The sequence below is a fragment of the Nyctereutes procyonoides genome, unplaced genomic scaffold, assembly GCF_905146905.1.
Source record: "Nyctereutes procyonoides isolate TBG_1078 unplaced genomic scaffold, NYPRO_anot_genome, whole genome shotgun sequence".
Taxonomy (NCBI): Eukaryota; Metazoa; Chordata; class Mammalia; order Carnivora; family Canidae; genus Nyctereutes; species Nyctereutes procyonoides.
The window spans coordinates 57,612,871-57,636,567 of NW_026575135.1; the positions used below are offsets into that span (position 1 = coordinate 57,612,871).

At 39.8% G+C, this 23,697-nt stretch overlaps 1 protein-coding gene across 3 annotated transcripts in view; it reads right to left on the minus strand.

Moving 5' to 3' along the window:
- Positions 1-12,069: 12,069 nt before the first annotated feature.
- The window catches only part of CTXN3 (cortexin 3), a 30,137-nt gene continuing 18,509 nt past the window's right edge, over positions 12,070-23,697 (minus strand). The window contains exons 1-2 of one of the 3 annotated variants that reach the window (XM_055302329.1): positions 22,949-23,269; positions 12,070-15,422 (exon numbers count right to left, since the gene is read on the minus strand). In XM_055302329.1, coding sequence (XP_055158304.1) covers positions 15,078-15,323 — 246 coding nt within the window. In that variant the 5' untranslated portion in view covers positions 15,324-15,422; positions 22,949-23,269 and the 3' untranslated portion in view covers positions 12,070-15,077. Of the gene's footprint in view, positions 15,423-19,559; positions 19,651-22,948; positions 23,270-23,697 lie in introns of those variants that run through there. The other 2 variants (XM_055302330.1, XM_055302331.1) reach the window with 2 other exon arrangements.

Below are 23,697 nucleotides of genomic sequence, written 5' to 3' on the forward strand. Positions count from 1 at the left end.
TTAAAAATTTTAATTCTTGTTGGTTAATATACAGTATTCACACTGTCTTTGAATTCTAGCTCTACAACCTACTAATTGTGTGATCTTGAACAAATAACAAAAATGTACTCTGCCTAGATTTACTCTACAAACTACGGATAATGGTAGCATCCAACTCACAGAATCCCAGGATATTTAAACAAATTAATTCATAATCAGCACATAATATACCTGGTAAATAGCAAGCACTCTACAAATACTATTTTGCTATGGTTGAATGAAAATCATAGGTTATTTCTAAACTAGCAACTTAACATAAAAGGTTGGCTGCTGTCAGCTTGAAAAAAAGCCAAAGTCATTTTGGGCTCAGTTTCTAGAAGATAGATAATATATTTATGAAGATATAGGGAAACAAGGTCTGAATGAAATCATAGGAGGTTTATGCCAAACACAAGTTAAGAATTATCAAAGTTAGCCTCTGCCAAAAGCCTAAAACATAATCTTTCCCTGAGCCTAGATATTTTTAAATTTTGTCATTTTCTGACCTAAGAGAGTTTAGACCAAATTAGTATGGCAAAGTTGGTTTCAGAAGAAACCCTAATAAAATAACTTGGTGTTTGGAGGATTAATATGCCCAATAGCCTAAGAAAGCATGTTGTTAAACTGACAGAAATGGTGTTTATTTAGGGGGGAGGATAAAAAGTGTATTTACATAAATTTATGAATCTGCTATTTGCTATGTTCCATATACATCTCTCTACTTCTTGACAACCTCATTAAGAAGAAAGGTCTTTGGGATTAGTCGTAAATGGGTCCCTTGGACATATTATCATTTAATAATACTCTATCACAGCATGACCCCTGAAAATTATTTCATAAGGCTTTTGTGAAAACTAAGTAAGATAATGTTTATAAAGCTCTTGGCATAGTATTTGGCACACAGGAAAGAAGGCAAGTACTATGAGTTACCTTGTATTATTCTATTACTATAGGTAGAAAATGAAAACTTAGAAAAACAGTAGTTTCTCTAAACCAGTTCATGGCAGGATGACACTCAAATGTAAAACATGCATTTCTTACTTCCCCTTTCCTATTGTGCTTCCATTTCTCTCATGTCTTCTGTGCCTTCTGAATCCTGGGTAGACCTCAGCTCAGCAGCCCCTCACTCTGGCACTTGCGGACTTGACTCTCTTTCCAGGGCCCTACCTCATTTACCACATCGCCTTCCCTCTTATCCCACCCCCAATCTCCCCACCCCAACCCACCAGTTACAGCATTTCTCAAGGCTCTCTCCTCTCCCTGAGCTTGGTAACCTGATTGAATATGACCGTCCATCTGTGCCCCCTGCCCCAGAACCAGTTCCCAAGTTTGTATCTCCATTCTGAGTTCTGTCTTCCATGTCAAACTGTACCCCTTCCTTTATAACTGCAGGCTACATATTTCTTAACAGCTATTCCACTGGTGCCTGAAAGTCAAAATGAGAATCATTACTCTCTCATCCTCTATATCCACTCTCAGTCCCCATCTTTTAACATTCTCCATTTGAATAAAGAAGCTGCTTTGCTTCTTTGTGACTCAAACCCTCCCATACTCGTCCCCCTTCTTCTTCCAGGCTCCAATCAATATATGATTTATTGCTATTCTCAAGTTATGGTGAATAGTATGATAGTCACTAGTCATAGGTAGCTATTGAGTTCTTGAAATGTGGCTAGTCTGAATTGTGATGAGCTGTAAGTGCAAAGTGCACACCTGATTTCACTCAGTAGAATAAGCAAGAACTGTAAAATATCTTGTTGATACTTTTTTATATTGATCACATGTTGCAATGACAATATTTTGGATATACAGACTTAAAATATATTCTTAAAATTAATTTATCTTATTTCTTTTTGTTTTGTTTTAACGTGGCCCAGAGAAAATTTAAATTATCCCGTGTGGATTGCTCTATGTTTCTACTGGAGAGCATTGTTCTAGATCATTCTAGTCTTTTTCTCAAAAGTTCTTTAATCTCTTTCATTCCAGTCTTATTATTATCAGTTTCAGTTAAAGCTTGTTAATGAACATCCTAGCAGTTTCTCTGCCATATAAGACTGTATAAGTCTCCCTCCTCCACTGTCCCACATCTGTCCTGCACTCTGTCTTCAGGTCAGTAATCCTCATGAAAGGTTCAAATCAAATCATTTCCTACTCAAAAATAAAAAACAGCTACTTCTCTCTGCCTATGAAAAAGTCCAACTGTCATAGCATTGTAGCCCCCCAGCTCCTTGCTCCTTCATATATTAGCTGTGATGCCTTAGTGTAATAAGATATTGCAGAGCAAGATGAAACTCTGTTTGTCTGGAAGAATCTCCCTTGCCCCAATCTCTTTATTTTTATTTTTTTGAGGTTGTGGAAATCAAATAGCATCTCCACAGGAGTTGGTCGGTGACTTTAATTTTAACTTGATCGAACCTGGCTCAGAGAAGGTTATCTTTCACAAATGTTTCACAAGCTGAAATAATATATCTTCATATCTTCTTTCATGAGTTCCTAAAGCTACCAACCTGTTGACAAAGCTAACAACTTATGTAAAAGCAGGGTAGAAGGAAGGGTTTTGGATGTCATTCAAGGATCTTGGCTCCTCCTTTGAGATGCCAAGATTGATAATATTGGGTCTTAAAGATCTCAAACAGTGGAACAGATTCCTCTCTGAGAAGTGGAAGAAGTAACCAAACTTTTCTAAATTAATTCATTGGAGCAACTGGAAGGTACAAAGGGAAGAGTGACAAAACCTCATGCAAATATTCGGCCATTCAGTGTTTTTACTGAATGTCAGACAGTGGGTGGAACAGACACAAAAGTTTTTGCTCTTGCAGACTAAAATTTAATACTGTTTTAATATTAGATATTATTATTAATATTGTTCACTATAATCTTCTTAGTTTGATATCCCAGACCAAAGCCTACTGCTATACCTTTCAACATAGACCCACACACACCAGCTCATCCTGATTATTGCTCATTCCAAACCGTCCATACTAATTCCATGCTTTGTCAAGGTCATGAAATGGTAATACTGGGGGGATGCCAGAGAACTCCTACTCAATCCATTATTTTACAAATGAAGACCCTGAGGTCTTGAAGCTCATGAAATGAGTTTCTGACTGTGGCCAAAACTCAGAGCTACCACTTTCCAGACTTGTTCCTCTTATGTCACATCATTCATTCTTCCTCTTTCTTCTGATTTGGCTTATTGAAATCTCACCTACTCTTCAAAATCTACGATAAATAGTACTTCCTTCATTATGACCAATGAGCAGAGACCCATCTTTCTTTGCCCATATGCAGTCCATAGGCTGCTGGATATTTGTAATCCTTAGCTATCTTCTTAGATTTTAAATATATCAAAGCCAGTGATGCTGACATAATGTATGTCCAGTATATTGCCTTCCACACAGGAAACTGTCCCTGCTTTTTTAGTCAAATAAATGATTGAACAAAAGAAAATGACATAGCAACTCAGAGCCTTGCCTATCAAATCGATAATATGAAAAAAAACAGATGCATGAAAATGTAAAAAGTATAAAGCATAACACAATGAGTTTTTATCTTCTTGAATGAAAAGACCCCACATACATTTTAAAGTTTGTTATTGATTTTTTAACAAAATAATTTCATCCCTCCTCTGTAAGCCTTTCCTTTCATTCGAACAAGCAGAAGAGAATTAGTGAATTATAGCGGAGACCAAGCTATAAGGGGTTTAAAGATTAAATTTGGAAATCCATGCATCTCTTTAAAATATGAAAAGTGCCAGTTCAGCTGAGTGCAGAAAGGCTGCCAGCCAAAAAGATTCAGTCAAGCTAAATTGAAAAAGAGTTGGTTAGTTTTTGCCAGTGGATGTTTAAATGTAAGATAATCTATCACCCCAATTCTTCTGTCCTGGTATGTTTATTAAGTAAATGTTTATTATACCAAATTCCATTCCCAACTGGGGCTGGGGAGTGAGTTTTAAAAAGCAGAAATTTAATATAAGATAGGATTAGCTTAAAAGGGATAAAACCATCAATATATTCCTATTTAAATATGTCATTTACATTGGGCTCAAGGGATGGTTAGAAAGCAAAATTTCTCCCTCATGAAAATTAACCCTGAGGAAAAGCCTCACACACACAAAAAAAAAACAAAATTTGCTCACAAAGGGCCTAGTAGTAATTTTTTAAATGAGAGAGAGTGGATAGAAATTTTTTAAAAAGGCAGCAACAGGCCTTCCATGTTTTTGACCTTAAGAGTCAGTGTATGGAAGTTTATTATAGCCAGTAGTTAGTGGCCACAGGGATCAGTAAACATTTGGGCACTTAACTAAGTTTGCTTCTGTGCTATGTGACAAATAATTAGTGATTATATGTTATATCTAAAGCAGTGTGGTGGGTAGGAAATATGAGGTAAATAAAAATGATAACGGTAGTCCCCATCCTGAAATTAGTCAGAGCTTTCAGGCAGTGTGAGTACCATTTACAGGTCAGGTGATCTGAATATCAGTCCTCTTCCCATTTATAGACTTCAGCACTGGTTCCTTAAGGGAGAAGTCTGGATTACCTGGAAACTCTTTTCATCACCATTTACCTGATTTAATTTAACTTCCTAGAATTTATGATTCTTCATTTGGTCTAAATCCAAAGGTTTTCTGTACATTTACCTGAAAGACATTTCCAGAAATGAAGCAAGCATTGGTTAGTTCTGGGATGTGAATACCTCATTCAAGACACCTACATATATCAATAACATTTGCTCATATATCATATTTTACCAAATTCTATGAAATGCTTTAAAATTATATCCACTGAAAAACTAATAGAGAGTAATTTGCTCCTAGAAGGTAAATTAGAACATGATTTTAAGAGGCATCTTGGGCAAAATTTTATCAAAATGTTAATTAACTTCTTCGGAAATTATTAAGTAGTGAGTAGTCAGAATCTGAACCTTTTCCTGCTTTCCACCTAGAATATATACTGTTTAAGAGTAGGTGCTCTGTATTTATCTCTGTAAGCCTAACAAGGGTCTAGTACAGTGCCTGATACCCGTTAGGCACAATGCTATAGGCCGATGATTGAATTAATAGATTAATGAAAACTGTGATTTTGCAGCCTTCAGAAGCTTTCACTTCTTAAATTTAAATTCTCTAAAAAAGGTAAGCAGAGGTAGAAAATGACCCAGTAATGCAGAACAACCCAAGCAAACAGGCAGGTGTCTCCCAGGGCAAAAGGGAGAGATGGCATTTTGAGAAAATTCTCTGGAGGATAATAGCAGCTGACCACAGGAGCTGCTCCACTCAGCCTACCAGTGGTATCCTATAGCATTCACCAATTGGAGGGTTCTTCCCAGAGGTGTTTGCCCCATAGAAACCTCACTACAAAAAGCCATGGCCAATAACCTGATATCCTGAAAAACTGTCCAACGTACTGAGCAGAGCTATCCAATTTTAAAGAGTCAGCCAGAGTAATTGCCAAGAATTCCTTTGCAAAAGTTAGAGGACATATCATTCTCATATTTTGCCCTCCTTGGTGAGATATTTAAATAAACACATAGTTTCATTCCTGGGTATTCTTTGAAACTTCAGTTACAGATCACTCAAAGGAACAGTGTGACCTCCGTGAAAGCTCAGTCTTGGAACTCTGTGAGGAGGGTAATAATAAGATTAATGTTTTCCCTATTTAAAACTAATTTAAAACTAAAAATAGCTGCAACAGCCTTTACTTATCTTAGAGGGGGGAGGCAGGCTGGCAAGGGGCAGGGATTATCCTGCAAAAAACATTCACCATCAAGTCTCTAGTGTTCTAGCATCAAATATGTTACTCAGGGATATCAAAGTAGCATTTGTCACATGTGTAATATTTCTTGTTTTATCAATAAAATGTGTGCTTCATTTATTTCTTCCTGGAACACAAACAGAAATCTGTTTCTTTTAAATATTCATATTTTGATATTTAATATTTTGGCAAGATTCGAAGCACTCATAAAAATCATTAATTTATTTGCTAAATTGTCCCATTTATTATCTCTGTTCTATGAGGGACCATGAAGGAACTCGATTGACTTTACCAAGGTCACCAGCAAAACAATGATTAGAAACCTAAAAGTGAACCCTTTCTGCTTCCAAAGATTTTGCAAGTTGGCTCCTGTAAAGAAAAAAAACATTGTGATGAAAGGAGTACCTCTGGGGAATGAAAAAAGAGAAAGCCTGTCTCTCAATGCCTAGAGGTCTATGCTAGTTCCAGAGTTAAAGCTTTTATGATACTAGGTAGAGCTCAAAGTAATCTTCACTTTAAATGGACTAAATAAATAAATAAATAAATAAATAAATAAATAAATAAATAGGCATTTTCTTCAATATATCCTCAACTTGGAAAAAAAATGAAATAATCACAAAAGCACAGTTTTATAAAACTTGTCCTTAATGGCCTAATTTTGAATGGCAGAGTTTTGTGTTTGAGGCACATATCTAAATGTCTTACTATCTCAGTGAGATATGCATGTAAAAGACCCCTCCTGCACTATAATAGTTAATGAGCCAACATTTGTTAAAAGCTTATTAGTCAAGTACTATTCTCAACTTCTCATTTAGTCCTTGTAAAATAACAACAACAATAACAACAACAACAAAAACAACCTGTCTGGTGGCAGAAATGCTAGTAATCTCATACCCATTATACAGATAAGGTAACCCATTTTCCCAAGGTCACAAAATTAGAGAAGGCTGTAGGCTAAATGTAAACAGGCTGAGTATCCAAAACAAAACAAAGCTCACTATATTAAGACAACCTCCAAGCCATGTTGAAGGCTACTTTCTAGCCCATAAAACCTCTTTTCCATCCTGGTGGTTTCTTAAAAATAACAATAACAACTAAACCTTCAGCAGAATGTTGATTCAATTAGTATTTCTAGAAAACCTTATTTCTATTTCTAGAGTTTCTCTTATTTTTAGAGTTTCTACTATTGGTTTGACTCCTAGTGACACTTTGTAGATAGGGAAGCATTTAGGACAAACTGGATTCAAATTTTCCCTTTGCCTCCCCCTGGCTGTGTGACTTGTGGCATTCTATCTGCATCCTTCAAGTACCTTTCATATTAGAGTTTAGTAAATGATTCCCAACTTCTTTAGCTATAAATATTTTTTTTAAGAAGTAAAAGGTATTTGAAGATTTAGTGATCTAAACATCTCAATTTACAAGCAAAGAAAGTGAGGCCCAGAGGAATTAAGTGACTTTAAAAAGCTTCCCAGCTAGCTCATCGTGGAACTAGTAATAAACCCAAGCTGCCAGAGAACTAGGTATGTGCCCCATCACTCTTCCATGCTTTCTCAACTGGATTAACATATGATTGATGATCTCTGCCACTGGGAGAAATTTTCTTCAGGAGATATTACATGATTATTTTCATGTATAACCAGAATGACAGGGCTGGGCAGAGAGGTGGATGTCGCCAGAAGTCTTTTAACTGCCTATGCGTTTTAAGCTCTAGGGAATGTGGATTGAGTCCCTTACTGACATTTGTGTGACTCCCACTTGCCAGTTTGGATCCATAACGTTTCAGCTGAGCTCTGAAAGTTACACAAATATCACTTTGGTGGTTTCCCTGTCTTCTTAAGCTCTGTTGCAGACTTAAATGAGTCCTCATGCTTCGTGCTCATCCCTTGCTGGGAGCTTCTGTGGGGAACAGTTGCTTACATTTGCTGCTGCCAACTGATGCCTTAAATGCACTGAGATCTCTGTGGCATGGCCCAAGTCTCTCTCTTCAGCTCTGATACCTTCAAAGTTTTATCATTAACATGGATAAAGATATAGGTGGTTTGCTCAACCTTTTTATGGATGACACAAAGCCAGGGAGCACAATCAATAGGATAATGGAGTCAATTTTTTTTTTTTAAAGCCTAGAAGGGTAATCTATATAGAATACACTAAAATTTAAAAAAAAAAAAAGGAAATTTTAAATTCCTGGCCTCAGGTAAAATTTAAAAAGTGTACAAGAATAGGATGGGAACTTCTATTTGACTAAACATTGGCATGCATAAATTTTTACCTTGGCATAGATAAGAATGCCCCAGAGTTTAGGTTGACTGTGAATTTGATATGAGTCAACAGCAACGTGGCTGCCAAAAAGATCATTTCATCCTGGGCTGCCTTATGACATGTGGCTTTCAGAACAAAATAAATGGCAATTTGTTTTCACTTATTTTAGTCAGACCACATATGGATTGTTACTTTCCTTTCTATGCAGCAGAGACATAGTTAAACTGCAGAGCATCCAAAATGTTTGATAAGAGCAAGGGATGATTTGAAATACATGACAGTATGAGAGATGGTTAAAGATAGTGGGATTTTTTTTTTTTTTATCCTGGGGGAATACTGATATGTCAAGAGCTATGAAAGAGCTGAGGTCTTACCATACTTGCAAGCTGACAATTTAGCCTGATACAGTTTCATAGATGCTGGCAGAAGACTTAAAACTCAGAGACAGAGGGCTGTTCATTACAGCCATCACAGCACCTAGAACACCAGCAGTTTCTTGTACCAGTTCCTTAAGCTCTGATTCCCACAGAGCAACACAAAAAGCACCAGATAATGTCTGCACAGAATGGGTTGCATTACAGGAGAGGAAGCTTGTCCATAGGAAATCTCCATCTTCTATTAGGTCTGCAAGCAAACCTATTCAACCGTTTTCCTATGGGATAACAGATACTATCTCTCAACATTACATCTTTGAAAAGAAAAAGCTGTGAGTGCCTCTTCCAGAAAGACAAGCAGAGAGAGGAGAGATCCATCCGTTGTTCTCAACAATAACTGCATTTTGTCACTTCAGAGGAAAACAATGTCCAATTGGTGAAAGTTACCAAAAGACACATTTATGGTAGATAGGGCAATATTTTTATTAAAAAAAAAAAAACAGAATAAGAAACAAGAAGCAGAACAGGTTCAAAGCCCAAGGGACTCCTTAAGAAGTTAGGTATGTTCAGGCAGAAACCAGGCTGCCATTTGTTCTGACTGTTAAGGACTATTAATATTTATATATCAGAGAAGTGCTGAATTAAATGTTACATCAAGCTTCTTCTAACATTCCACTTATCAGAAAGTAGAGGGAAAGAAAAGTGAAGTAAGTTGGAAAAAATGCATGACAAAAAAAGATAAAGAGTACTTTCAAACTTGAAATACTTCATTGTGTATCCTCTGAAGCTCTATATGTGCCCCTAGAGGATCCAGACATCTCTTTGATAAGCCAGAGATAGGGCCATATCCAAAGCCTTCATGAACATTATGCTGTAATCTCCCTCGTCTGCCTCTTCAGCTAAGAAAAACAGCTCAAGCGTCTATTTGGAAATAAAGAAACTTTGAAGCTTTACCCTGGATTGATTATCCTGTGTTTTGAGAAACAGAACCTTTGCTAAGGAATCCTTCATAATCTACCTAGAAATACATCTGGTTGTCCAGACATGTAAACTGAAGTTTAGGAATATCTCAAAAGAAAATACAGTATTCATAGTTTTTTTTTTTTTTTGGTTCTGTGTTGTTTTTTTTTTTAAGAAATAAAATGTTTGTTTCCCCCCCACCTCTAAAAGAAAGAGAGAGAGAAAGATTATTTTTAAATAACTGTCATGACAGTTAGCACATGGACATTTTTTGCTTCATGGATTTATTACCTGCCCATTCTGCTTGAACTCCTCTTCACACCACTCATGTAAGGTGATTCAGCTATAACCAGGAGGTGGAGATGATGGAGCATGCCCTTTGACCTCCTTGCCTCCCTATTTCTTTATATTTCTTAAAGTCAGGGAGTTGAAATAGACAGCAGCAATGTTTCTTTCCAGCTTTTCAGACTTCAAAGAATCCAGGGAGAGCCACTTTCTTAAAAGCTAGCATAAATTTAAAGCTCTTAGGGTTGGTAATATGGCTTAGAAAAAAAGTGAAGGTGGAAATCACCTTTGAAAGATGGTTTAAAGGGAATTTCTCCTATCCTAAAGCACAGTAACATCAATCAGGATATTGGGAAAGGCAATAGGATGGAGGGATAGAATCGTATCTTGTGTGCTTTGTGACAAGACATGAGTGTAGTTTATGGCTGGAAAATGGAAACAGAATTTCCATTCTATACTAAATCCAGCCAGAGAATGCTATTCCAAAAAAAAAAAAAAAAAGACCTTGGAAAGGTCTGAAATCTTAGACCCTGGCTCATCAAGCTAATCCACACTGCAGGCTGAGGAGGCCTTGCTTCTGAAGAGGAAATTTTTTTTCTGAAAATAATTCAATGATTCTTTTAAGAAACAAGAGATACAAAGTTTGGAGAGTCCTTCTTTTACACCTCACAATCAGCAAATAACTTCCGGCATGGGTTAGTTTGATCCCAGATTGCATATATACATCTGGTGATTTGGGCATTTTGGAGATCATGGCTCTATTCTACAACTTGGTGACTAATCAACAACTCCTTCCTGTGCATAATTTGTCTCAGGAGACCCACACCTCAAATCTCAGACATCAGATCTCAGAATTTATCCAGGGCTCTGAGGTGAAAATATTTTTTGAAAATAATTGTGTTTCAATACCTTTTACGTCTCAGTTTTGAAAGTTGATGTCATCTTCACTATAGGGTTTTTTTTAAATGATTTATGGTGGACAAGTAAAATTTCTCATCTCCCCAAATCTATCAATATATTTACAAAAGGAAAGCTTCGGGGTTTCAATAAAACACTATGCAATGAAGCCATTAAGAAAGGAACTTGAATACATATTTTTTTTTCCTACATACATAAGCATCTGTTCCAACTTCTGCCTCCTAAAACTGTTACTTATTTTGTTTCAGCTTTAACCCTTAAAAATAGTTAAAGAATGATCTGGCCTGGAATGTTCATTACTTCAACAGCAGGAGTCAAGTTAATCTGCTTCACGCCCCATGTTAGACTTACTTTGCTCAGTGCTTAAGATATTTTAAAAAAGGTCTCTTGGAGGGAACAATGTTGGTCTAGAACTTGGGGTTAGCCCGAGAATGAGTTAGCCACATTTTTTCTGAATCGAGAGGCAGCTCTACTCTAGAGTGACCTTGGGAAAGTAATTTTTTTCATCCTGGGATGCAGATATACACGATAGAGGGCAGCTGCACTTGTTATAAATATCTTGTAGGGTAGGCTAAATGCTGCACTGTAACTCCCCAAGCCAGAAAGCTGGGAAAGAGAGGGCTTAGGTGACCTTTTGAGAATATGCTGTTCACCCCAAGGAGCCGCAAGTAATTAAAACAGAGAGTTAGCACTTCTCACAGGAGGGATCGATTGACTCTGAATAGCCCAGAGCTCTTTATCACTTGTATTGGTACTCTCACTCTGGACCAGGGAGGAGTGGAACATGGGAGACCCAGGGAGGGCAGCTTGAACAAGGAACAGTAATCTGAGAAGAAGAAACAAAAACGGAGTGAGGAATGAAGGGAGGAAAGACAGAGAGCAGGCTTCAGGAGGCCCTCTTGCACTTCCTGGCACTCCTGGGCTCCAAGCCTCAGAGGGCAGGTGGCTATTTCAGTCCATTCCCATTATAGAAGCGGATCCCAATGTTGCCCCGACAAGGCTGCACAAACTGGAACTGACAGCCACTCTTCATGTCATTTTCTTTCTCGCCAACCTGCACTGACTCCCACACTTCATTTTGCTTTTAAGGACAAAATGGTGTTCAGGTGCCCCTTTATTGTCTCTGCATGAGCTCCAACTTCTCTTCCCAGCAATCCCCACACCCACACCCCTTTTCCTTACTCTGTTGCTTACTCTCTTTCCTTCCTCTCCTCTTTTGCATAGACCCCAAGCATCTCCGTCCTGTTAGGCCAAGATAGAATTGATCTCCTAACAACGACTTTTATTGCATAAATCTTTACACTCAACATTGAAACATGTACCATCACACCCAAGTAGTTGCATCCTGAGATAGTTCTTGGGTCTTGGCCCACATCCATCTCTCCCATGTTCTGTCTCCCGCAGCATTTGTTCACTGACCCAGCTCTACAGAATCAACCTCTGGGGATGGAAGGCTGTAGCAGTCTACACTGTCAGGAAGCTCCCCTGAAGAAACTGGAATTAGAGGGACCTAAGGAGGCAGAATTTTGGCTATGAATATTTACTTTATCGTTCTCCATGATGTTTATACATTTTTATTTTACCATGATCATGTACAACTTTTACAAGAACAATGAGTGTGTGCGAGGCATGTATATTTTTTTAAGTTTCCAGATGATTTTGTTAGTATGGGAACTGTAAGTCCATATCAACCATTTGAGCAAGGATTCAGACACATGCCTTCTTTCATTTCTTAGGTCTCCAACAAGGTTGAAAGGTACTTCAAGAGCAAGAACTAGCCCTGTACCTTTCCTATCTCTCCAGTGCTAAAAGTGCCAGGCTCAAAGCAAGTGCTTAGTAAACACTTGAATGGATTTAAATCGACTCAATAAAATAGAAGAAATTGAATAGGAACACATGTGACATGGTACATTTGAATAAAAAAGAAAACGTTTTAATTAGTGGGTTAAAGAAATATGTATTAGCAAAACAGAAAAAATATTCAGGTGACATAACAGACCATAGGATGGCTGCAGATAAGCATTAGTGTTTTGCTTTAGATCTGAAAGCAAAGGATCTTCGGAGGCATCAGTGAACTAGCAGCATGTAGATACCACGAGGTGGTTCTCTCTTTTTAATCAGACTCATTCTTGAAACGGTGTGTTCCATTATAAAGTGTATAGCTAAAGAAGAAATTTGAGTAGTTGGAGAGAGTTAAGAAAAGAATCAAAAGCCCCATACATTGCTGGCAGGAATGTAAAATGATGCAGCCACTTTGGGAAACAGTCTCAGATTCTTCAAAAAGTTAAACATAGAGTTTGAATAGAACCCAGCAAATCCACTTCTAGGAATATACTCAAGAGAATTGAAAGCATAGGCTTGAAGGAAAGACTTGTACACAAATGTTCATAGCAGCACTCCTCATACTAGCTACTGGATAACTATGACAACCAATGGACCAACAAAACATAGTACAGCCAAACAGTGGAATATTAGTTGGCCATGCAAAGGAGGGATACAACATGGATGAGCCAACTTTGAAAACATGCTAAGTGAAAAAAGCCATATACAGAAGCTCACGTATCCAATAATGCCATTTATATAAAATGTCCAGAGGGACACCTGGGGGGCTCAGTGGTTGAGTGTCTGCCTTTGGCTCAGGCCAAGATCCTGGGTGCTGGGATCAAGTCCCACATCAGGTTCCCAGTGGGGAGCCTGCTTCTCCCTCTGCCTGTGTCTCTGCCTCTCTCTGTGTCTCTCATGAATAAATAAATAAAAACTTTAAAAAAAGAAATGTCCAGAACTGGCAACCACAGAGAGACAGAAAGTGGATTTGAGATTGCCAGGGGCTATGAGTAAAGGAATGAGACTTCACTACTGGTATAGAATTCCAAAATTAGTGTCAGTGGTCACACAATTCTAGAAAGGTACTAAAAGCTGCTGAATTGTACACTTTCAAAGTGTAAAGTTTATGGTATATGAATTATATTTCAATAAAGCTATTATTTTTTAAATTAAAAAAAACATCATGAGGCACCTGGCTTGCTCGTTTGGAAGAGTGTGTGACTCTTGATCTTGGGATTGTGAGTTTGAGTCCCACATTGGATGTAGAGATCAATTTTAAAAATTTTAAAAAGAAAGTCATGGGGGAACATGAGGAGGGGAGAAATCTGGACAGCAGGCCCTACAAAGAATGTTAAAGAAAAATAGGGAAGACAAGAAAGCAGTTTTACTAAGGGCTGCTTTTTCAGGCATAGTTGGCTTTTTTAACTTTTTTAATTAATAAAAAAAATAGGATGGCTAGCTGAGGAGAAAATTAGAAGATGCAGATTATAAGTACAGCCTCAGGGGTTTAGTTGAGACACAAGGTTTTCCTACCAAGAGAAGTGGGAATAAGAGGTTTTCACATCTCTCTTTTTGGTGGTCTTAAACAGGCCTTCGAATAGGTCGTATGTGCACAGGACGATGTGTGGGAGTCCTTTCTGAAATGGGAGACGGATGAACTCAATGACCTTGCAGCCTTTCCTGTCTCTCAGAACAGTGCTCATCCTCTGAGCTTCTTGTCACATGCTGCCACCAGTGCATTTGTCTCAGTGATATAGGAGAGGAGACAGTATCATTTCTTGAAGAGTTTTATTTGGCTTCTCTCTTCAGCCCCAAACATACATTCCTCTTAAGACTGTGAAAGTCTTCTATTCGTTTTATTTTATTTTATTTTATTTTTTTAATTTAAATTCAATTTGCCAGCATATAGTATAGTCTTCTCTTCTAAACAATTAACTTTTTCTTTAAAAAAAAATCTCATAGCTACACTCACAACTCATTCTTTCAATCATTTATGTAAAGAAAGTAAATTCAAGTTATGTATAGCTACGTCTACACTGCTTATTAATATGAATACCTAGAATGTACTTGGCCTGGTGGAGAGTTTTCAAAGCTCCATAAGCCTGTGAATTCAGTTTTACTTGAGAAATAAAATGAGGTCATCCTAACTCATCCTTTCCAGAGAGGGGACCGTTTCTGCTAAGCACACCCTAATGCTTTGATTCCCAGTGCTCCTCTGGGTTCACTCAGCCTCTCAGAGTGAGTCTCTGCCCAGGACCTGGAATCCCATGCAAATAAAACCAACTGAGGGACACGCTGAGAACAAGGAAGCCTCTTCATGGCCCTGTGACCAGATTTGTTTCAGATCCTTTCCATTCTCCACTCTCTGGCTGGGTGGGAGAGCACTTCATTTTATGGCAAAGTTTGTCTCATTGCCAATGTTCTTTGCTTTCACCACCGCACACCTTTGCAATATTCATTCAGGAGTAAACAGAGAAATTCAAGACTTCCTATTTCAGGAGACCGTTAGAAACCTTCATCTCCAATATCCTTCAAATGTTTTTAACCTAATGGCATGTTTAATAAATGAGGGATTGTAGGCCTAGGACCGGGTGCTGTTAAAACTTGGTGCTAAGAACATTGACTAAAGAGGATTCCTCGCCAAGACATGATCCACTTCACCCCTTCAGGAGGGGGTCCTGCTCCCCCTCTGCTAGGCAAGGGCATGGTCAAACTGCCCCTTCTCCAGGCCTTCAAGTCCATCCGCCCAGGTTGAGGTCGGCATGCTCCGATACGGGTCCAGAAGGATCCGGAAGCACCTGACAATGAGGATGCCCAAGAAAATGAACAACAAAATCACAAAGACAAATGTGGTTTTCTGCTCCAGAGACATGCTAGAATCTGGTGATGCATTCTCAAGGGGCACTAGGGCTGAAGGGACGGGCTGTCCTCCATCCATCGTCCAGAGAAGCAGGAGCTCGGGATCTCCCAGTTTCCTTTTCTTCCATCATCAGTCTGCTGAGATCATGGTGGCTGCACCGTGGAGCCACTGAGTGATCTGCAGGAAGAAAGAAAGAGAAGGAGACAGGATAACTACCAAGGAGCAGTTTATTTCTACGCTCACAGTCCTATTTGTCAGAGAAAACAAGGAATCTCCAAGCTTTTTCCCAGACGTGCTCAGTTCTGTGCAATTATGGGGAAGAATCTTTTACTCTTGCATGAAATTACCAGATTGTCCTCAGAGCAGCCACCTGGGGCCAGGAGGGATGGGCAGGGAAGACAAACAGAGTACAGAAGATGAGAAATGTGCTAGGTAGTGTTGACCTCAGGGTGTGCTGCCAACTTGACATCCGAGCCCAGTGTCCCCTGCCAGGTCTCTTCTAGATTCCCTCCAATCACATGACTTTCACATCATCCTTATAATGATACCACTGATGGAACACCAGCCATGTGCCAACGCTGTAGCTAAACACAACATAGGTTAGCCACTCTACTACAAGCTCTGTGAGAGCAGAGACCACTATAGCTTCAGTGGAAGGAAATTAAGGCTGGAAAAGGTGCTTAATAGGGAACTCTCATGGCGTATCGGGCTCTGGGCCTCAGCCTCTGGCCTTCATTTTACTGCTAAATGAGTATGGGCCCTTGGAGAGGTCACTAAGCTATAAAAATGGAATCATCAATGCCTGTGTATCTCATGGTGCCATTATGAGAATGAATGTCTGCAAAAACACAAAAACAAGGAAAATTAAGAGTTGCTTCACTTCAGACATGACTATAGAAGCCAGAATGCTTCTCTTTCTCTTTCTCTTGCCTGAGCCAAGGGAGAAATGAGGCATCTCAGACTCCCAGACTACCAAGCTCCTGCTGCTTTTCTTTTTTCTTCAGCCAACAAAGACCAGGTTCAATACTTGACCCCGAGAACTCAGCTAGCTCAGTTAGGGAGAAGGAATTGATTGGCTGTATTATTTTTAAAAGCTTTACAGTGGCCTCCTACTATTAAAGACCATTTGATAAAGAGGAAGAGAAGGAAGAAGATAAGTTATCACTATAGCCATTTTACTGGGAGAAAAATTAAGATATGTGGATATGACTGTCTTTAAAGGTGAGTTGGAGCATACACAAAAGGCCATAAAAGACAGAGAACTAAATCTATGTATGAGTCTGTTTATATGAAAAATTGTGTAGCAAAGTAGCATGGAAATTAACAGTGATTCAAAACAAAGGATATTCAATGAAAATAGCAACCAAATAAAAATAGAAATTATGACTTAAAGCTAGAAAACAATATTTCTACATTTAACTTGTTGCCTTGAAGTACAGCATTAGTGATCATAATAACAGCTCATATGTATGTTGACACTTCAAAGTTTATAAAATCACAATTTAAGACACAGTTTACAAAAGGATTTACAACCAGTGTCTACAAGAAAGGAGTTACAAGTTTGGGGAGAAAGATATTTTGCAGCTCTGTGACTAAATTTTAAGGCTGGAATAGCTGCAGTAGATTTGTTTATCATTCATTTTTATTTTGAAGCAAGATTGGGATAAAATTTGATGGTATTTCTTTAAAAATCAGCCCCTGAGGGATATAAAGGATGTTGATGGATTGGGTCTGGTTTGATTTGCTTATTTTCAAGCACCCTCCCATCCTTGGGTGTTAACTCTCAGCAGAAAACTGGGCTGAGTAGAGGGGGCTGCAAAGGGTGGCCAGGGCTTCCAATGCAGCAATCCTTAGTGCTTGCTTCCAGAAAGGGCCCCAAGAAATATCCAAACTAGACTTATTCATAGCAGGTATAAAATTCACTAAGGGCTGGGTCACAAGAAAGTCGAGTGCTGCTAGAGGTATAAATGCCTAAGCCATCCATCCATGTCCTCCCAAGGATGCCCATCACTGTGACCCTGCCCTCCCCACGGACTTACTAGAATCCCACTCTATGTCCATTTTTCCTCCAGGCCAAATGAGGCCAGAGCTCTTTTCTTTGTCTGTTCTTAACACAGCTGAGATAGCGATACATTTTCAGGAAGTTCTATACAAAAACATTATGTAACCCAGAAAGGAAATATAGGAAAATTGAAGACCATTAACTGTGTACAAGTACCACATAAAGATTTCTGGATCTGTGAAGTTCATTGAAAACAGGAGAATTGAGCCTGTGCCGACTCCCTGGCCATAGGCTGGGTGGCCAAAATAGCAATACCTTGTTCTGTCCTTCCCTTCGCACCCTCGTGTCCACTTGATAAGAGCCATCTTGATGCCCAAGAGCAGTCTACCCCAGGCTTGTCGTTCATACAAGGAAAAATGCCAGCTTCTTTTCTCCTAGCTCATCATCTCATACTTCCTAGGCTTCTCCATAACTCAGGTTTTTAAGCTGATCCACCATCCATGTGGGGGCTGCAGGGATAGGCGACCATTCCAAGAAGCCCCAGCAAGTAACCCAGTCATCCTGATTCAGGTTATCAGCCACATTTCCCTCTTCTGTCTTCCTGTAAATGAGTCTGGAGCCTGGCTTCTTTGCAGGGAAGCCAACCCTTAGAATGATTTAAAAATCAGTTTTAATTTAGTTTTTTAATTAACCCTATTCTGATTAAAAGGCAGATGCAAGAATATGGTTAAGCCTCTCTACAGCTTCCTCACATGTTTTTGAGAAGCCTGGTAAAATATAAACACATATCCTCCAACCCTCTGTCACCCACCCCTTCCTGATAAACCAAACTGACGAGAAAACGGAGATGAAAGCCTTTTGAAAACACCACAGCTCTTTATAAATTGTCAGCCTCCTCTCCTGTCCCAGCTATACTGTGATAACCAAGTTCCCGTTAAAATAATTTCATTTGGCCAAATCTTCAAAGCCCCTTAGTATATTGCAGTATTTCACCAATGAGAGTGACACATTAACACGCTAGCAGGGATTTGTCTAGGAAAACTGCTCTTAACTTCAAGGAGGGGAAATGTGGTAGATAGTAAGGAGACCGGTGAGTCTTGCTGGAAATGAAGGGCCACTGGGGTTTGGGAGGAGCAGATGTGGGGTGCTGAGGACAGATGGCCCAAGAGGAAAGTCTTGGGGAGGTTGAGGGATGGTGGGTACAGATGAGAAAACCCAGAGATGGTTATAAAGGGACATGGGGATACGGAGACCCAGGAAGTAAAGCCAGTTCTTTCACAGCTTTGCCTGGGACTGATTGAAATCCCTGGAAGAGCCTGCTTGATTTTAAACCCGCAATCAACTAATCAATAATTTACAAATTTGGAAAGCTCAACAGCACATTGAAGTTAAAGGCAACATTGCATAGAGTAAGATGCAGAACAAGAAATAAATGTTTGACTATCACAGTCCCAAAATATGCAAAGACATCAACATTTTTAAAAATATCTGCCTCAGAGTGAAGTGTCCCTTTTTGGCAAAAATGATCCTTGTAAAATATTCAGACTGCTTTTACCTGAATAATGAAATCTGCCTTTCAGACAAAGAGAGAAATCTGGGCAAGTAAATTATTTCAAAGAATTCCGATGCAACTACCTAAGTGTTAACAATAACAAAAGGCGGTTATTTTCAGTACAAGAAGGCCACAGTTACTCATGACCATATTTTAATCCTAACTGGCTTGCCCTTCACACAGCACATTCATGTCTTCCCTTCGCACGTCCATTTGTATGTGCTCTGGACACAATAAAGTCTAATTTCAATACTGGACCACCAAGGAAAATGTAATGAAAAGATTCCATCTCAAAAATTGTGTCACACATCCCCTGTCTTAAGTCAAGTTCCCCGGACTAGGTGATAGTCACAAAGTATAAAACCCTCTGTGTTACCTACAAAGCCCCATGTGAGCAGTTCTTCTTAGCCATAGTCATTATCACTAGCAGCCACTCACCTTCCTTAGAATAATCTGCCAAAGACCTCTCTTCCCTCCCCATACTTCCTACAATACTGCGCCAAGATCCATCTTTCTCAGCTCAAATCTTACCCCTTCTTCCCTCAAGAAAACCTTTGCTTTCCAACGACCCAAGACCCCAACTGCCCATTGACTCCCCCTACAAACCTGATACCCCTGTTCTCTGGATGACAAATCAGGTCATATTCCGGCACTGGAATTCTTGTAAGTTCTTCATTTATTTTCATAGTAAGGTGAAACAGGAGCAAACATCAAATTGCATTTGGTTTGTGGTAAAATGGCCCAAGAAGAACAAACTTACATGTGATCAAGTCTTCAGACACCTGAGGAGACCGTCCTCACTGGGTCTGCTCTGCAGCTCCATCTAACGCCAGCTGTTCTTTGAACTCCTCCAGGCTTGTTTCCCACCTCTGAGCATTTAATCATGATGCTCCCTGCCTAATGCCCTCCTCCTCACTCTATTCCCGCCTGTGGATTTTGCTCCCTCCCTCGGAGTTCACACCAAATCCCACCTCCTTGGCGGGGCCTTCATCTGTCCCTGCGCCAGAGGCACAGGGTGCTTCTTGCTCTGCCCTCGGGAGCACCGCACCTGCATTCTGCAGCACCACCTCGTACAGGATGAGTCCCCAGGATGTTCAACTCTGTCCCCATACTAAATGGCAAGCTCCTTGGGGGAATTATCTGCTGCTCTGGGGTTACTGCCTTTTTAAATAGAGGTTGAATCAAATCTTTGGCCCCCTACAATCCAAGGAACTGAATTCAAATTTTGAGGTGCCTGCTGATACAAAGCAGGAGTAAAAAGCACATGTCATCCAGCCAGCCAGGGATGTCAGGCCATTGTGTTTGAAATAGATCTTATTTCAAAGAATCAGAGATAGTCTGAGTCACAATGACACTTTAATAGTTTCCGATTTCATGATTCGCAAAGCAGTTATTGGGATTTTTCACATTTTCCTTGGCTTCAATGCTGATGGGTCGGGTCCCATCAAATACAAAAATTAGCTGCCACCCTTCTATTCCAGGGCTCAAGGCTTTCTTAGCTGACCTGCATGGCTGGTGGGGAAGATCAGCTCTTTAAAATATCCTGAAGCCTTACATCTTACCTGGACACTACAGATGCCAACATGTACCCTTTGCAAGCTGGGATCCTTTGGGCATTTCATTTTGTTAACATCGTATTATATAATTTCACAGGAAGGAAAATTACTTTATATGAAGCAAATATACCTGAAAGCAATGATACATTTCTTTTCTCATCTTTAAAGTGACAGCAACAGAATTAGTTGGGTGCATCTGGCACCTTGCTCTGTGCAGCTGCCCATAGGCATATAATCCCACCCTCTCACTTTTGTGGCCATCACTTCACCTACCCAACCCCCTTCTGCATTGGGTTGCAATGGTCATAGTGATAGCAGATGCAGCACAAGAGTAGTCCTGCCTAGCACACAGTGAGCATTCAATAAATATATGATGATGAATGAGTGTTTCCTCTTTATACCATTTTTTGCACAAAATGATGTTTCTAATTTCTTTCTAACAAGCACACCAGGGAATGGAGATTATAAGTAAATTGCCCCCAAATCAAAAAAATCAGGTACCAGAAGAGAAGTATTCCCCTAAGGATGCTGACTCGCATGTTTCTCTCAGGGCACGAAGGAATGAGTAGAAAAGTCAGTCATCCTGTGGCTGCTAATGGTGTGCAGGGTGCAGTGAAGCAATGCTGTCTGTATTTTAAGTACCTCTAAGCCACAGAAGTGCCACACCTCATTTTTAAAACTTCTAGGCCAGAAACCTAGTTATGAGACTTGACATGTTTTTAAAAGTAAATGCAAGAACAGTGAGTCTACTGAGCAAGAACACTCAGGGTTTGTACAATCACATGGGACGGACAGGACACTTTGTCCTACAAAGACATCCTGTGTATCTTATTTATATTTATCTGGCAGACCAGTGAGACCACTCTGTAGACTGTACTGGGAAGGGAACTGGCTAGGTAGGCAGGACTGAATTTGTAATGACTAGCAGAGACAAAGTTCCTTCAAGCACTGCATTATTCTTCAACAGTTCCAAAACTGTTGAAATGTTAACATGCCTTTCAATGATTAACGTAATACATATCCTGAGAGTGATGCTAAATAGAATCATCTCTATTTTTGAGCTAAACAAAGCTTCAGCTGCATTGCTGTTTTCAAAACTGGAGTCTCTGGAGATATACTCCACCCTCCATCCCAACCCTCACACCCCAGACGTGTAAACACCCCCAGGGACCCTATTATATATCTTCCCCTATAACCGTGAGCCTTCCTCAAAAGCCACCTCATCATCTAAGTAATCAGATCACTATATAAACAAAAGTTATTACCTATGAATCTTGCGGAAATGCTGTGTATGAGCCCAGTGAACAGTAATTTGCATTCCAGGATATACACACCAAGATATAAAATCTTTCCTATAAATTCAAAGAATTCTTGGCCCTCTTGGTGACCAGCCCAGAAATTCAGAATTCAGTTAAAAATTTTCTGGTTCTTTCTAGGCACTTCAAGTATTTTAACCAACATATACCTCCTTTTTTTCTCTCACATAAACACATGGCAACTTCCATATTTTTTTTTCTGAATACAGACCTCTTGATCCGATACAATAGCCCTGATGCTTCAGAATTCACAGGATGGCAGAAGATAGATATTACTTTATACACTCAACCAATAGACCCAGGGCTACTCAAAAGCCCTAAAACAATGGCTTGGAATCCATGTGAATGCGGTCAGCTACGAATGTCAACAGGCAGTTCTGGAATGGTTGCCAGCCCCCAGTGCTGTCCTGGGAGGTCTGCTCCATCTGTCACTGCAAAGTCAGCCTGCAGATGTCTGCTTGGGTTTGGGAGTGGATCCTGTTGTTCCTGGCCTGCCAGCTCTGGGTCAGCAGGAGACCCTCCTCTTCAGCCTGAGCCCTAACCTCAGCTTCACTTCTTCCCTGCCTTCATCTTCCTCCTGACCTCTGCTAGAAGAGTTTTAAAGGGACTGCAGAGCAAGGCTGCAGCCTAGCTGGGAACATCGGAAAAATCCCGTGTGAGTGCCCTGTCGGTAACTGGGGTACCAAAAGCCACTATAGGCAAACCGGAAGTTTCGCTGCAAATGATAAACCTTACTGTCATACCCGAGTTTGCTTTCTCTTTCCTTGTGTGTGTTTCCTAGTGAAAGAGAGTGCTTGCTGATATCTCAAAAGGCTAGGGCTGCACCGCGCTTACCACCCAGGGACACCAGGGATGGTCAGCGTTATCATTATGAGTTGTTAAGTTGTGATCCTTTGTGAACAAAGTAAAACATCCCTTTCAGAAGGCTGGATGTTGTAGGCGAATGGAAAAATTACTATAATGGGCAAATAGCTTTCCAGACTAATTTACTGCAGCTTAGCAAAAAAAAAAAAAAAAAAAGCCTGTTTTACTACTCCCTATCCAGCATCGGTAGCACTGTGAACTTAAGCATGCTTTAAAAATAAAGGCATCATTCCATTTCACCCCTTCATATTAGCTTGACCTAGCAACTATTTAATTAGACTTCATCTGACATCTAGATCTAAATTCAGAACTTGGATGGAAAAGGCATCTATGAGATTATTGCTCATGCATAAATCGTAAAGTTAGAGAAAAGCATTAATTAGCTCATCAAAGACACAGTGTTGGTCAAGTACCTGGATCTGGCTGAGCAAACACTTGATCCATTTCCTGGTGGAACTGTTACAGGTAGTTACAAGCCTCTTTAGTTTCCATTCTTCCCGACCAAGCTGTGTTGAAGCAGTAGACAGTGGTAGCTGCAAGCAGCTGATGGCACACCCCAGCTCGAAAGCTGTTGTTTCAGGCTTAGAAACTTCCCATTAAAACCCCCGAGTTAAAGGAGCATCGTCTTTCTGCGTGAGGGCATCATGAGCGGCCAATACGGCTGCTTCTTTGTGGCGAGCCATGATTTCAGTTCTGCCTCAGCAACTCTTCAGAGGATTCTGCTTCAGTGAGTAGAGGCAGTATCCTAGCAGTGTGTCTGAAATCATCTTCAAGAAAGCATTAACATTCAAAAGGAGTACGGGGGAAAACATCGCAGGGCATTCCCATACCTTTTCAAAATCAAAGCCATAAATCTACCAATGCTCTGTTCTTCCCTATTGATTGTTGACACTATTGCTCTTTGGGGATGTCAATTAGCACCTTGCAGCAACCAGCCCCCATATTGATTATGGCTTCTGACCTTCGGGCCAACTTAATTAAGGGGAAGCCTTCTAAGGAAGGGTATCAACATAGTATTTGGAAAACCAAGGAAAGGCTCCTTTTCCTAAAGAAAACAGAATTGACCTTTCAGCAAAGCAGTAATTACGGGAGGCGAAAAGGAAAGAACAATTTAAAAAAATCATATTTTTACCACCTGTTTGTAAATTTGCTAGGCCGCAGG